General features: G+C 31.1%; 1 protein-coding gene across 1 annotated transcript; it reads right to left on the reverse strand.

Moving 5' to 3' along the window:
- Nucleotides 1-1010: 1010 nt before the first annotated feature.
- Nucleotides 1011-1397, reverse strand: LOC149057685 (uncharacterized). Its single transcript, XM_089223474.1, has one exon. The coding sequence runs from the start codon at nucleotides 1395-1397 to the stop codon at nucleotides 1011-1013; it is 387 nt and encodes a 128-aa protein (XP_089079600.1).
- Between the last annotated feature and the right edge of the window lie 13112 nt (nucleotides 1398-14509).

A 14509-nucleotide genomic window follows, 5' to 3' on the forward strand; every position in this document is an offset into this window, starting at 1 on the left:
GATTTGCGACACCAGAAAAAGCATTTATTCTGCCTTATGGATATTCAAAATACATTTATAAAAACTAAAACAAATCTTTGCCCCTTGAAACGTCGGATGATAGTTACTATATAACTATAATTTTAAGCCAATTGGTACCATTAAAATAAATATTTATTTTTTTATACATATAACTTACTTTAATATGAAATACCTATCTCGTTATAAAAATATTGTTAATTTAAGTTAATTAAATATTGTAGTTACTAGTTACGTATTATTAAATTAACATTAAATTAATACCTATTAATTAACTATTTTTTTTTGTATCGAGAGCCAGAGAAGGAACCACGCTAGCATTATTTCTCCTTTAACTCCCGTCGTTTATTGATTACAGCTACATCAACAATTATTAGCGGTGAGACAATCTCCCACTTACTAATATTACAACAACATTTTACAAGTTATGGGTACAATACTAAGATGCTCTGCCTCCCTAGATGCCTTCGGTTACAATAAATTGCTTAGCTAGTTTGATGTCCAGATTCTGCGTCAGAATCTCATCACCGCACCACCACGGCCTGGTGGACTTGTTCATCTTCTTCCTTGAGTGAGAAGATGCGTTCGACCACCCCATAGTACAGCCGAAATAACTCCTCCACGACCCTTAATAAAGCTGACTTATCATCCAGGTCTACTGGAAGTTGGTCAAATGGCGGCCCAAAAATTATGTCCTGGATGTCGGCTATACACGGTTTGCGCTCAATCTGGGTGGTCAGAGGGTCATGAAGGGTGTTCCAGTAATAGCACTCAAACAGAGTAGGCTCCACCGTGTCCTTGCCGCCCATGCACTGCAGACACATCAGACTGACGGCCCTGGCTCTCCTGTAGAGATATGACTGGAAACAGTCATGTCCTGTTAGTGCCTGTGACATGTAGAACATCAGGGGCAATACCGGGACCGTTCTTCCCAGCCAACGTCCGATGGGTGGGATGCAGGATCGGGTCCAGCGCGCTTTCCTGGTTGCTTCCTATCTCTGTTGCCACTCCTCAACGGTGTGGGATCTTTCTTCTCTTTTCACGGTCTGCTTGGGTGGCTGCGTCTCACCAGGGGTGATTTCAGCAAGGAGTCGAGATCGAATCCTGGCACGTTCCAAGTCGAGTAAGTCGGTGGGAACCGTGGAAGCCAGGACCAGAGAGGCCTCGTTGGAGTACCATGGGTATGCGTGGATGGTTCTCAACGCCGACGATCTCTGTGGACGAATCAGGTTCGTTTTGGTCCTGCCTACCACGGCCACCCTGCTAATCCAGACAGGGGCAGCGTACAGCAACTGACTATCGATCACAGAGCTGAGTGGCTTTATTTTCCACTCGCAAGGGGCACCTATGTTGGGCATGAGCCTAACCAACGCAGCCATCGAGCGCGGCTTTTTTGTCCACGACGTCCACGTGAGGCAAAATAATAATATTAAAATTACCTACCTATAATGTTTATGAATCGGTTAATAATACGTTCAAATCCTACAGTTATGCTTAAAAAACGTGGGTTTCCGAAAATGTTTCATGGTATTAGTGCATGGTTTAAAAACTCAATTAAAGTAACTAACTTTAAACTGTTATTATAACTAATGAAAATAAAATAATATATATATATATTGTATCATTAAGGAAAATGTACTGCTAAACAAAAAACATTATTTTATACAAGATACTAATCAACATTTACGTCATTCAAAAATAATTTATAATATGGGTTAGTTAAAGATTTATTCCAAATAAAATATTAAATAAAGTTTTAAAATACCCAAAAATTTTTTTCATTTTCAACTAAAAATTTGGAAGGTATCTATGTATTTAGAAAAAATGATGTTGGAATGAATATAGCTTGGTTGGATTTCTTAAATACACTATTAGAAACAAGAGGACTCCAGCAAAAAACTATAGTTAAAAAAAAGGTTTGCAAATTCCAGTAGTTATTGGTTTAGAAACACAAAATTATTGAATTCAGACAGGCATTTTAGAGGCAACAGGCTCATACTACACAGCGTTCAATATATGAGATAAACTTCATTCAAAAACGAATAAAATGTCAGAAAATTGTGGTACAAAACAACAAGACGTAATTTTCAACTACCCAAATATAACTCAAATCGTGAAAAAAAGTGATATATAATACATGGTCAGTGATTTAGTAAAAATAAGATTTATAAAAATTATTTAAAATATTTATTATGTTCGATCGATAGGACTGTAATCAATTTTTTTGTTGCATGTGAAAACTATTTTAATTGTGTGAATTAAAACAAGGTTGTTATGGGTTATGAGAGACGTGTTTGTGGTAAATGAAATACGTAATATCTTGTGTAAGTGAGTACTAGGTTACGCTATTTAAAAAAAAAAAAAACTCTCAATCTATACTGAAAAAATCTGATGAAGTACGAGTATAATAAGCAATCATAACCAGCTAGATACCGAAATGCGTTTCAATTCATTACTACTTTCAAAAATGATTATTAAGATATTAAGTATATACTTCAACTTTGTCGTTTGACGTTTTTGTAAAGGTATTAGATGTACATAATTATAATATATGTTTTGAGTACGAGACAAGCCATTCATTTATAATCAATCAATGTTTGAGTTAATGATTAAATATCAACAACCCTCGAAGGCTGATTCTTTTAAAATAACCAGAATATTTTATTTTATCAAATGGAAGTCTTCATCCGATTTTCACTTGAAAGTATTCGCACATTAGACGAGTTATAGGAAACTGAATTATCTATGACGAAAACATGTAAATTAGGGTTTTGAATCCGATTTTATGGACATACTGAATTTTCTGTACTGTGTACATGTTTTTTATAATTATTATTTTAATATTACATTTATACGCTTATCGTTACTTTTTTTTTCTAATATGCTGAAGCAATTATAGTGACGTCAGCTTATATCCAAAAATCAAATTGAAATCATGACAACTTATGCGAATTATTATTGGCAGCAGAAAGTAAAGCTTCCGGTTTAATATTAATAAACAATTATTATCATATGGCAAAAGAAGCTGCCATTTATATACCATCATGAATCGTCATTTTTACCATAACAAGTAACGAAACTGTGGGTCGACAATGGCTCTTATATAATCTCTTATATTCGTCTGGTATATTTTAATTAGACCACGCTGGTGTGGCGTGGTGGTTGGCCGTAGTCTTCAACGGTGTCAAACATCGCCTGGCGTCACTAGCTCCCGGATGGGTGACCACATGGGTTCTTAGTGACGAATCCTTTCCACGCATACACATGTGTTTTTAAACAACCAATAACTACCTACAAAATGCTAATGGCCATAGTTGTAAATATGCTAATGTTAAAAAAGTTTATTATCAAATTATAAAAATAATACGAATCCAATTGTACCTACATTGTTCAAGTCTATAAGAAATTATAGTTTATAGTAAAACTTTTCAAGAATAATAATTAAGAATAAGTATGTAATTTGAGATATTTTAGATGATTAATATTTTTTCTACACTCTTTTATCTTTATCACATAATATTACATCAATATCTCATAAAAAATACAAACACTGCGACAAAAAGATTACCTATCACTTAGCAAAATGTTATGTCGGAATAATAAATAATATTCAAAATTGTAATAATTCAACTTCTGGTTTTGAGGTTCGTTTTTTATCTACCATATAAAAATAAAATAAAATTATCATGATACCACGTGATGACATTTCTTGGGCTGGAAAAGAATAATAAATAATAATTTTAGTGTTGTAATAGGGGGCAGATTTAGATAATAACCCGTTAATATATACTTATATTTCAAAGTTGTTTCACTTTAATTAGGACGTCTCACCTATCCAAATATTCAGTTATTCTTATACAAGTGCGAAACATAAAAAATTATGTTCAGGGCCAAGCTATTATCTAAATGGTATTCCTAAAGAGGTTAACAATCAAGAGATCACCTTGATAAGAAAACCCTTAAATCGGAAACCAACTCGGGATATTTTTATTTCCAGTGTCCAGTTAACCATCTGTTTGTCAGGCGTTACCCAAGTGCATTTTATTTTTCTACGATCACTCAGACTGATACTTAAAACATAAACCCAGTGTAATAGTCAGCCTTCCCGGGAGAATATTGGGTGAATAGTACTGTTCACACTTTTCCCTTCTCAAAATCCTAACCATGACTACGGAACTGCCTTCCCCGCAAGACAAGTAGATGCTTAATTAAGTCTAAAGAAGGTTAGGTTAGGTACCTATAGATAGACTATGGTGAGTTAAAGCTATGATGGACTATCATCACTTGTCGTAACCATTGGAATGATCTTTTCCTATTAACTATATCAAGGTATTCGACATTGTAAACATAACAATTAATGAAAATATATAAAAAATTACTGAGGAAATATTAACACTACTTAATATTTAAAATTAATAAATACTTAATATTTAATTTATACCATGTTAACGTTAAGGTGCCCAAATTGATAAAGAATAACCTTGTCGTGTTAGAATATTAATTATGTGGACTATATAAGGTTTAATTATTTAAATAAATAACAATAAGGTACAATAAAATGATCTGCCTGGTTGGCAATGTAATAAATAATAATTTATACAATAAATATATAGCCTTGTTGACTCAACAATAAATAATAAATTTGGTGTAAGTTGGCTAACAAAACAATATAAATTCAATAATACATTTCGCCTAAGTCGGCTGACAATGAATTTAAGAATTAAACAAAGGCCTGAAATGCTCTAAAAACAATCTGCCTTAAAGGCTATAAAAATAATGTGCCTGAATAGCTATAAAAACAATGTGCCTGATTGGCTATAATGTAATGAAATCAAATAATAAATAATATGCAATAATAATGCAATATAATAATTAATAACTTAAGACCCGTCGGTCATACTCACTAACAAATATTTGGTCGACCAATACTCACATAGCAGTAGTGACACACACCTGGTTTTACACCCCCGCTACTGTATCAGAGCCTGTAAGTATATTAACAGTAATACAAAAAAAAACCAATTGACCCTGCGTACGTGCGAGTCTGTTCCTGTAAAGGCTGCAACTGCTCACGAAGACTTGACAAATGATAAAACACTGAATGCAGCCAGAACAGGAACACTGAGCAAGTGGCAACACCACGTTGAATCACAAAGAACAATCGCTGGTAGCTTTAAAGCACCCTAAATTGGGAATAAATAAAATGAATCGAAGCAAATTGATGTTACACTGAACGATAGTTACAAGACGACTTTCTTGACAAAATTCACAAAAACAAAAAACGTGGTTTGGACGACTGCTACAACATAACAACTTGTACATAAAATGTGTGAAGCACACGCCTCGATGGAAAAAAGAATAACAGAATAAATGCTTTGTCCAGACTCGGCAGCGACAAAAAAAAAAAAAGTAAAACAACCTTCACAAGAAGTATAAAAAAAACATGTGACTTTTTCAAGACTCGGCTGCCATAAGTCACAAAAGAAAAGGGAAACACAACTTCAAAGTAAGTATTTAAAACGTGTTAACTGCTCGGTAGTTGCAAAAAAAAAGCGAATTTCGAATGATAACCGACGACCAAGACGTAGGCCGTCTTTTGCCAGTGGACAGTGGTTACCGCACAGCTGTTGCTGTTAAGTCCACTGCCACCAACATAATAATAATAAAAAAGGTTAGAGCACAAACATACCAAATGAATGTTTCCATAATTTTTAATACGGTTTTAAAGCTATGTTGATAATTCTATCTTGATTTAATGTTGTTTTGGTTTTGTTTATCTCGAGGTTACATACTGCGAACATTAGTGTGTTCTTAATGTAAAATTTTTTCAAAATTTTTTCAAATTTTTTTTTTGTTTCTTGAAAAACAATTGCCTGCGGGCGCCAAACCTTCCTTTCAATTTTTTTTTTTTAATATCAATTTAACTAAATTTTTTTGAATACTAGTTTTTTATATATTGGTTAACAATGTGCCCATTAAATAATAATTCAATCATGATTTAATTATTGTTATTAGTTTTTTTGGTTTTGATAATATTTAGAGCACATTCTGCAGATTATAGTGTGTATTCCTATTGTAAAATTTGTTTGTTTCTTGAAAAACATTTGCCTCCAGGCGCAAAACCTCCCTTTCAATCACCCCCCTTCATTTTCTAGAAATTCTTCCCCTATATTTTACAGATAACAAAAGGGGATGATTACACGGATAAATAGGGATGATTATCCGGAAAATATAGGGAATGATTATCCGGACCATTTAGGGGATGTTTATCCGGAATATTTAAGGGATGATTATCCGTAACATTTAGGGGATGTTTATCCGGAACATTTAAGGGGTGATTATCCGGAACATTTAGGGGATGTTTATCCGGAATATATAGGGGATGATTATCCGAAACATTTCGGGGTTGATTATCTGAAATAATTAGGGGATGATTATCCGGAGTATATAGGGGAATGATTATCCGGAAAAATATAGGGATGATTATCCGGAACATTAGGGAATGATTATCCGGAAAGTATAGGGGATGATTATCCGGAACATTTAGGGGATGATTATCTGAAATATTTAGAGGATTATTATCTGACATATTTAGGGGATGATTTTACGGGAAATTGAGAATGATTATCCTGAAAAAAGAGATGTTTATCTGGAACATTTGGGGGATGATTATCCAGAATATAAGGAGGATTGTTATCCGAAATATTTAGGGGATGATTATCCGGAGTATATAGGGGGATGATTATCCGGAAAAATATAGAGAATGATTCTTGTTGCCACAGCATACTCTGTTTCTAGACCAGGTGTACGTACATTTCCTCACTCCCACCCATTTCGATTTTTCAATTTTTTCTAACTCCTATATTTAGTACTCCATTCCTGTCAATTCATTCCACCATTCCCAGAATGGGTTTCTGAACCTTATCCAGCATTTTTAATTTTTATGCGTACATTTGGTGAATAAGAATTATACAGGGAATGGTGGCAGGTATTGTCAGGAATTTATCAAAATCAACAAAACTGTCGGCTATCTTGATCGTCAGTGATCTTGTTTTTAATGCGTTGGAATGAACGAATTCAATTTTCAATTGAACTTTCCACACAATTTAATAGGTATAGTGTGATCACAATGTATTCTATTTACATATATTACAAACTATATCCCGGAGTTAGATGCTAATACTGTACAAGTCACGCAGGTTAGAGTAATTTCTGCACTGCCCAATTATCCAGTTGATTAAAATACACGATACGTTGTAGACGGAGGACTTTAAAATATCGTAGTCGATTTTCCACAACTGAACGCATAACACTATAATTTATTTTATCCGAATAGTGGTTTGTAATAGTATGAGTTCAATCATTTTCTTCAAATATTTGACACCACAATAATATTTCGACCATATCATATAATATTAATGAGTGTTCGCTTACGACCGATCCAATGGATTAGAATGAATTACTGAAGCATTGGTAAAACTATGACGTATATAATGTATACACAGCATATATACAGTTCTGCACAATGTACAGTTATTATATTGACTGCGGTCAACTTAATAATACATTATAATGTTCGACACTGAACATTTGGCAATTGTTGTTGTTCCGTCTGAGGACATCAGTGGACCGGTGAAAACTCAAATTTGGTGTACCGATTATAATTATCACTGCTTTGGAACAAAAACGATGTTTGAACAAAAATATTTTTTACGATCGTAATTTAAACTGTAACAAAAAAACAGCCAACTAGCATAAAGTTAAAACAATAATGATGTTTAAACAATTAAAAATAAAAATAAAATATTTTTCTTCGATAAACCAACTATAAATGTTGTTGTTGGTAAAATTATTAAATTTTTAATCCCCAAGACTAAGAGTATAATATCGGAATTAAATAAATACATTTAAAGAGCTTTCGATTTTACCACTGTGTGTTTACAAATCGTATTTTTGGATACCATTCTAAATGCCATTACTGTTTACAATGATGCGTATTAACCATTAATATATAATAATGTATGGGAATCGCGGTTCATTGTACTGATTACCAAACGAAAAACAATGCGGAAAAGTGTTGTCGATGAAACATAATTCTCTGACTGCTAATTTCCATCGACGAATGTTTGTGATGTTTTTGAAGAGATAGGATAATAAGTGACCCGAAGCAAATAAATTACATTGGCAAAAACTAACGCTAGACCCAAGACAGCTAATGTCAAAACCAGAAAACGATACGCTCTCAAAAGGGAAAGCTTAATTAACACAATTGCATTATAAACGTATAAAATATGTACAACGTATGATATTACATGTCCCATATGTAGGTAATTTTGTTCAAAATAAAATACACATCACGATCAAACCAAACTAAACACTCTACCTATCTACTGGATTTCAAATACCCAATAACAATAAAATCGAAAACATACATCATGATAAAAGAAAACTGCACATAACGTGAAATTTACTACGTGCACGAATAATAATATGACGTAATTTATATATTGTAATGGCGGAAATTGCATATGGCTGTGGAAACTCAATTTTTCTTTAAAATTGAATACGATCGTATGAGATTCAAACATTGCAACGACGCCGGAGGTCCAATTTTTATTACGTTGCATAGAAGTCTAAAACGGTTTTTTTTATTTTCGTAGATCTACTATTTACATTTTTCCCTATTTTTCACGCAGAGCTAAGTCTATCAGTTACGTGTTTGAATACCCTTGGATAAATTCACTATTGGACGGACGGCTTGTGAATCTAATAAGTCGAGAACCGATTTTTAGACATTTGTAAGGTTGAGAAATGTTTTCAAATAAAATTATATTGAGAACGTATCATTATTAGATCAGTCAGAAAACGTAACTCTGAAATAGTCAATATACTTCTCAATACTATAATAACGCACCTATTACATTATTCAAATATTGTCATTGAAATAAAATATATAATAATATCATCTTTTGTTTAAACAGTATACGAAAAATAACTGAGATATGAACATGAAGTATTTTTATATAATATACATAATATTATACTAGAAAATATTTGGTTTTCAATTCATTTAGCGTTCACATAACTTTCCCGATTTTTATACTCAAACGACTTGATCTGTGTTCTTTGCGTAGGTATAACGTCGACGTTGTGTATCACAAAATCTATTGCAGGTCTCCTAAAAAGTAGTATAAAAAAAAGTTTTAACCATTGGCCGTTTCAGATTAATTTGTGCAATATATAAAATTGGTACCAGCTAGATGTTTACCTAATACGGGTCGACATGGATGGGATAGCCCAAAGGTAATAAAATAGTCGCTTCAGTCTAAAACGTACAACGTTACCAGTCAAAAATGTACATTGGTTTTATAATCCTGGTAGGTAAATAAATTTATCCGAAATTCGTACGCCCCATTTATGTTGTACTGTCCCCCCTCTTCCAAACATATACCTCTAATTTTCGTATAAATGGACTTTCTAGTTTTTAAGAGTGTGTATATTTCTGACTTAAAAATCAAAACCATTCATGAAAAAGCTAAAATGTACAATAAACGTTAATTCATCAAACTGCCTTCTCACTAAAACCCTCTAATATCTGGCTAGCTACTCACACGATTCCTAGAATTTCACCACAAGGTCTAAAAATAAACTGGTGCAGCGAACTTCTTAAAGATAAGCGAAATAAAAATAACAATAATAATAATAATAATAATTAATTTAATTTAAAATATATATATATATATATATATATATATAATACATATATATGTGTGTGTGTGTGTAAATTATATTTAATTAAATGGAAGTACGATCACTAAATGATTTCTTCGCTCATCCTATTCATGTTTTTCTTAAATTATATTGTCGCATATATTCGTATTATGCCTTTGTGATTTTATATTCTCTAATAAAAATTAAAAATAAATTAACAAATAGTGTATATTATAATAGTATCTATATAAACAAAAGTGTTGACCTATTATGTTGGTACACAAATTCCGCCCAACTAGACTTTTGATTCACAACGCAATATTTTAAAATAAATTAATGAAACAAGATAAACATACAAAATTCGCTGTATGAAGTATGCTTACTATATATTTTTTTGCGTGAAAGGATTTTTTACTTAGTCTATCATCTCGGGCAAAATTTAATACTTTATACACGTCAAATACAACCCGTCCGTCTGACGTTATTATTTTTTCTCTGTTGTTTATTATTTTTCAATTAACGTTAAACTTTGGGTAAATGGCGAGAATATTATTATACCCGATTTTGTTGTAAGGTAACAAAAAACAAACGCCTGCTATAATAACGATAGTAACTCATCTGACCTAATAAGAATCACGAGATTTTAACAATATTTTATAAATAATGATGAATGTTTTCTTTTTCGGAGTATTTTCATCCAGCTAACATTTTTTTTCTTTTCAGAAACAGGTTTCAACAATAGCTTATAATACTATATAATATAAAAATGGAACCATAAATCTAAAAGAAACCCACAATATCAATCCATAAACCACAAGACGTTATTTCAGCGAATTCTTAGATGAGAGGTAAAGAAATAAAAATCATCCTTAAGTTGTCAACGACACGATTAAACTGTTCAATATATTTTATACCTATAATATGTAGCATTATATTTTTTTGTATTGTTCCCATCAAGCGAATATTGTTCAAATAAACTAATGAAATAAATTCAGGTTTAAAAGTTAAAGTTAATTTTAACTTTTTAACTTTACGCTTGACAAAGTTATGGCTAGTTTTCAAAAACTTGATTTTGAACGTATATTATATAAATATTATATATGTAATTATTATATAATGAATACTTATATACTGACTCTAGAAAAAAACGGTTCAATTTTAAATTAGATAATTAAATTCCATTTTAATAATACATTTAATAATAATATATTAATGATTTTTTTTTTTTCAATAGTTTTGTTCGGTTCATTGCAATTGCCTGCAAATTTTTCACCCATTTTTGACATTTTTCTAGTACGGCAATGTCTTTAACACCATCATCATAGATATCCACAATAGGCGCATTTAGACATGGTCAAGCCCTAGATAAATAACGTATTCTGCCGTTGTCCTATATTGGAAACACGAATTGCATACGTGTGTCGTAGTCTCTCTACCTTCATAATAATAATAATACGATTATATTGTAATAACTCGGTCATTCAAAAAACCCATCACGGACACTATGCGTGCACTCAAACCTTGGTGGATCTCGAAGTTATACAGTATATAATATGTAGGTATAGTAGCTGAAGCGAAACTTAGTGCGGTCCTTTAGAAGTAAGCTGCATATAGTATATGCTTGCCGCCATGTGCTTACGAAATAATAATATCCCAGAAATTAATATAATAGGTATGTACTTCATGCATGTCGAATTGGATGTTTGAATACGACGTAGGGCCAAAAACAGTTGTAGTTCGTTGAGAACAAATTGTTGTTTGCAGAATACGCAACACGGCAATGTTTCACGTCCTTTGTCCATATTATTATGGCTGCAGAGATGAGTTCACTCGCTTGAATATTTCCACCGGTCTCGTGTAATCAGTATCCACAGCGAGTGTGCTTTGATAAACTATTTTGTGAACGGTAGGTATATATAAGCAGTACAAATATCAGTAACTTAATAGTAGACAACCACAACGGAAATATACAGCTGAAAATATTTTAACCTCACAGCCGAATAAATTATTTAGTTAAAAGTTTTTAATTTTAATTTAAAAAAAGTTACGTTCAAAATTATATACAATTATATTAATAATTTCTATTCGCTTGACGTAAAACCACAATCGACTCTGATTCTATGAGATTCTAAAACCAACTGTTTAACATATTAATCAGTCTTCAAACTCCATAGCGGCTACAATATTTCAAGATAACTGTGTATTTTTTCCCCCACTTCATAAAAAATATATTTCAATTTAAAAACTAACTAAATTAATAAATTAAATTTTAAAAGGAACAAAAGTCGATTAGTATCAAGTAATTAAAAAAAGTTAGGGAGCTGTCATTGTTGAAAATTAAATTTGTTGATAAAATACATAAAATTATAATTTAACATTATACATTATGTAATGTTTATTTTATGTTATTCTAACTAATATTATATGTAGACATGTAGTATGAATAAATTAATTTAATTTATGAATGTTTAAGAATATTTATTAATTATAAACTATTTTTTTTTTAATTTCACTCCTAAAAAAATTATCAGCAAACAACTATTGAGTATATAATGAAATCGCATGACATTCGAAAAATACAAGGTTATATTATGTGTGTAACCATAAAAGATAAAAGTTTATCATAAATATATTTATTAGTTGATACATTATTTTAAACTTTTTAATCAATCTTCTATTAACCACACAAAATTAAGAGCATCAATTATAAATACTTCATAATAATGTTTGTATATGCAATTACAATAATGTAAATGTGCATAACAATACTAATTACAAATTTTTCGATGCATAATAAATTAACATAAATTTAAAAAACATAGCTGTTTTTTTTTTTTTTTGGAAGGGAAGATTAAGATCCTTTATAACTTCAACTACGACCTAATTTGTTTTAACTTGATAGATTTCTCAAATGAACATTGAGTTAAACATATCTTTTTTCACCATTTGGTGTAACCAAACTATCGACTACAAATCACTAATAATTTATGTTGTGCTGATTATCATAAACTGTACATAATATTATGCGCTTATGCTTTAACCTATCGATTTCAATTCAATAAAAATATTTTACAACTGATTTGCAACAACTCCCAACGTCAATTTCGAAATTTTTCTTGAGCTATCGTCTGAAAAATCAAGTTTCCCGATGAGGGTGCCAACTTCACGCAACATCCTCATTTTGAGATATCAAATTTAAATCAGTGAAAATATTTTGAAACTGATTCGTAATAATTTAGAACCTAAGTTTACTCTATTTCAATTTGTTTTGTTTCAAATAATACTTCAATAATATCAGAATTTTATGATTTTTTATGTTTCTTCCTATTAGGTTTGAAGAACTTTAAGCACTTACAATATAATATAATACACATCCTTGTCTGATGAAATATTTTAAGATACTCTTACGATCCATAAAACGTAGAATTTTAAAAATTAATTTTACAAAAAGTACATATTTTGAGGTTAAAGGTAATTTATTACTTTAAACCCTAATCAACATAATGTAACATAAAATTTTTTTAAACAAGATATTTTACAATAATTTATTTTAACTAATAAAATTAAAAAATATCTATGTTTTTATAAGAATATAACTGTGGTTTCTTATTATACTCGAAGGTTGGAAGCGTAACTTATAAAATATTAAGAGAATTTTAATTTTCATAAAATTCCATGCTATAAATGAACACAAAATATTGAGGTGTGACTTTCAAATTAAATTATTTATACAGTCTTTGTTCAAAAAGATATAGCGATAATATTATTCATACATTGTAAGTAAATTTATCCAATCGGAAAATTTTACTGACAGAAACGCTTTACATTTCTACAATAATATTATATTATTATGAACCTACCTACCTAATTATCAAATAAAAAATGTGGGTTGATTAAAAAGAAAGGGATGCTTTAGTTAGATTATAATTTTATTCATGTTATTAATAATAAAAATAATTTTTTCTAAACACAAATTTTTATGTTTAAAACAAAATACTATCAATATTATACCATAGATATTGATTAAAATTCTGAAAATCAAATATTACAGTCACCAATAATAAATTTTTTTCAGACATAATATATAGTATAATGTATATCAGTATATCACTCGTATCGTGATGTGAGCCGCGTCAATGGTTATTGTCTTATGGTTAACGGCAAATGATGTATCACATAATTTTCAACGGTCAATGAGTAGGTGATGATAGCTACAACCAAACAATTTTATAAAATGAATATAAATTTTAAAATTTGTCAACATAAGTTGATGTAACGAATAACGATCAAGTGTCTCGTTACCTTCGATTGTACCGTAAACGAATCGAATGAAATTAAATTTTGATTTGAAATTGATATTTTGTCTATTTAGGTACATTCTCAAACGAATCGAACCGAACTTCTGACTGCGCATTGGTCCCCTAGACAATCGATATGTATACATATAGGTATATATGTACGAACCCTGGCGCATTCAGACAAGTGAAAATTGGATTTCAACGGACAAAAATTTCGTTTATGGCTGCAGCATCCGAACTAGCCCCAGGCCGGCGTATGTGTTTACGTTCGCAATCATCCACCACCACACCTGTTACAAGCAAATCTAATGTCAAATTCGTATTCTGTGACGGATTAAACACTGAGAAACCAAAAACTACTTCCTTCCAAATCCATACCTTACCGCTACTGCGGTAGTGGAACTAGCACGCATGCTAACAAATCCTATTCCCCGATACACACCAGATCACGAGAGATAAACAATAACATAATCTGACAATAA

This window comes from Diuraphis noxia, unplaced genomic scaffold (genome assembly GCF_037042655.1).
Source record: "Diuraphis noxia isolate RWA-SAM2 unplaced genomic scaffold, SU_Dnox_SAM2 contig0003, whole genome shotgun sequence".
NCBI classification, from domain to species: domain Eukaryota; kingdom Metazoa; phylum Arthropoda; class Insecta; order Hemiptera; family Aphididae; genus Diuraphis; species Diuraphis noxia.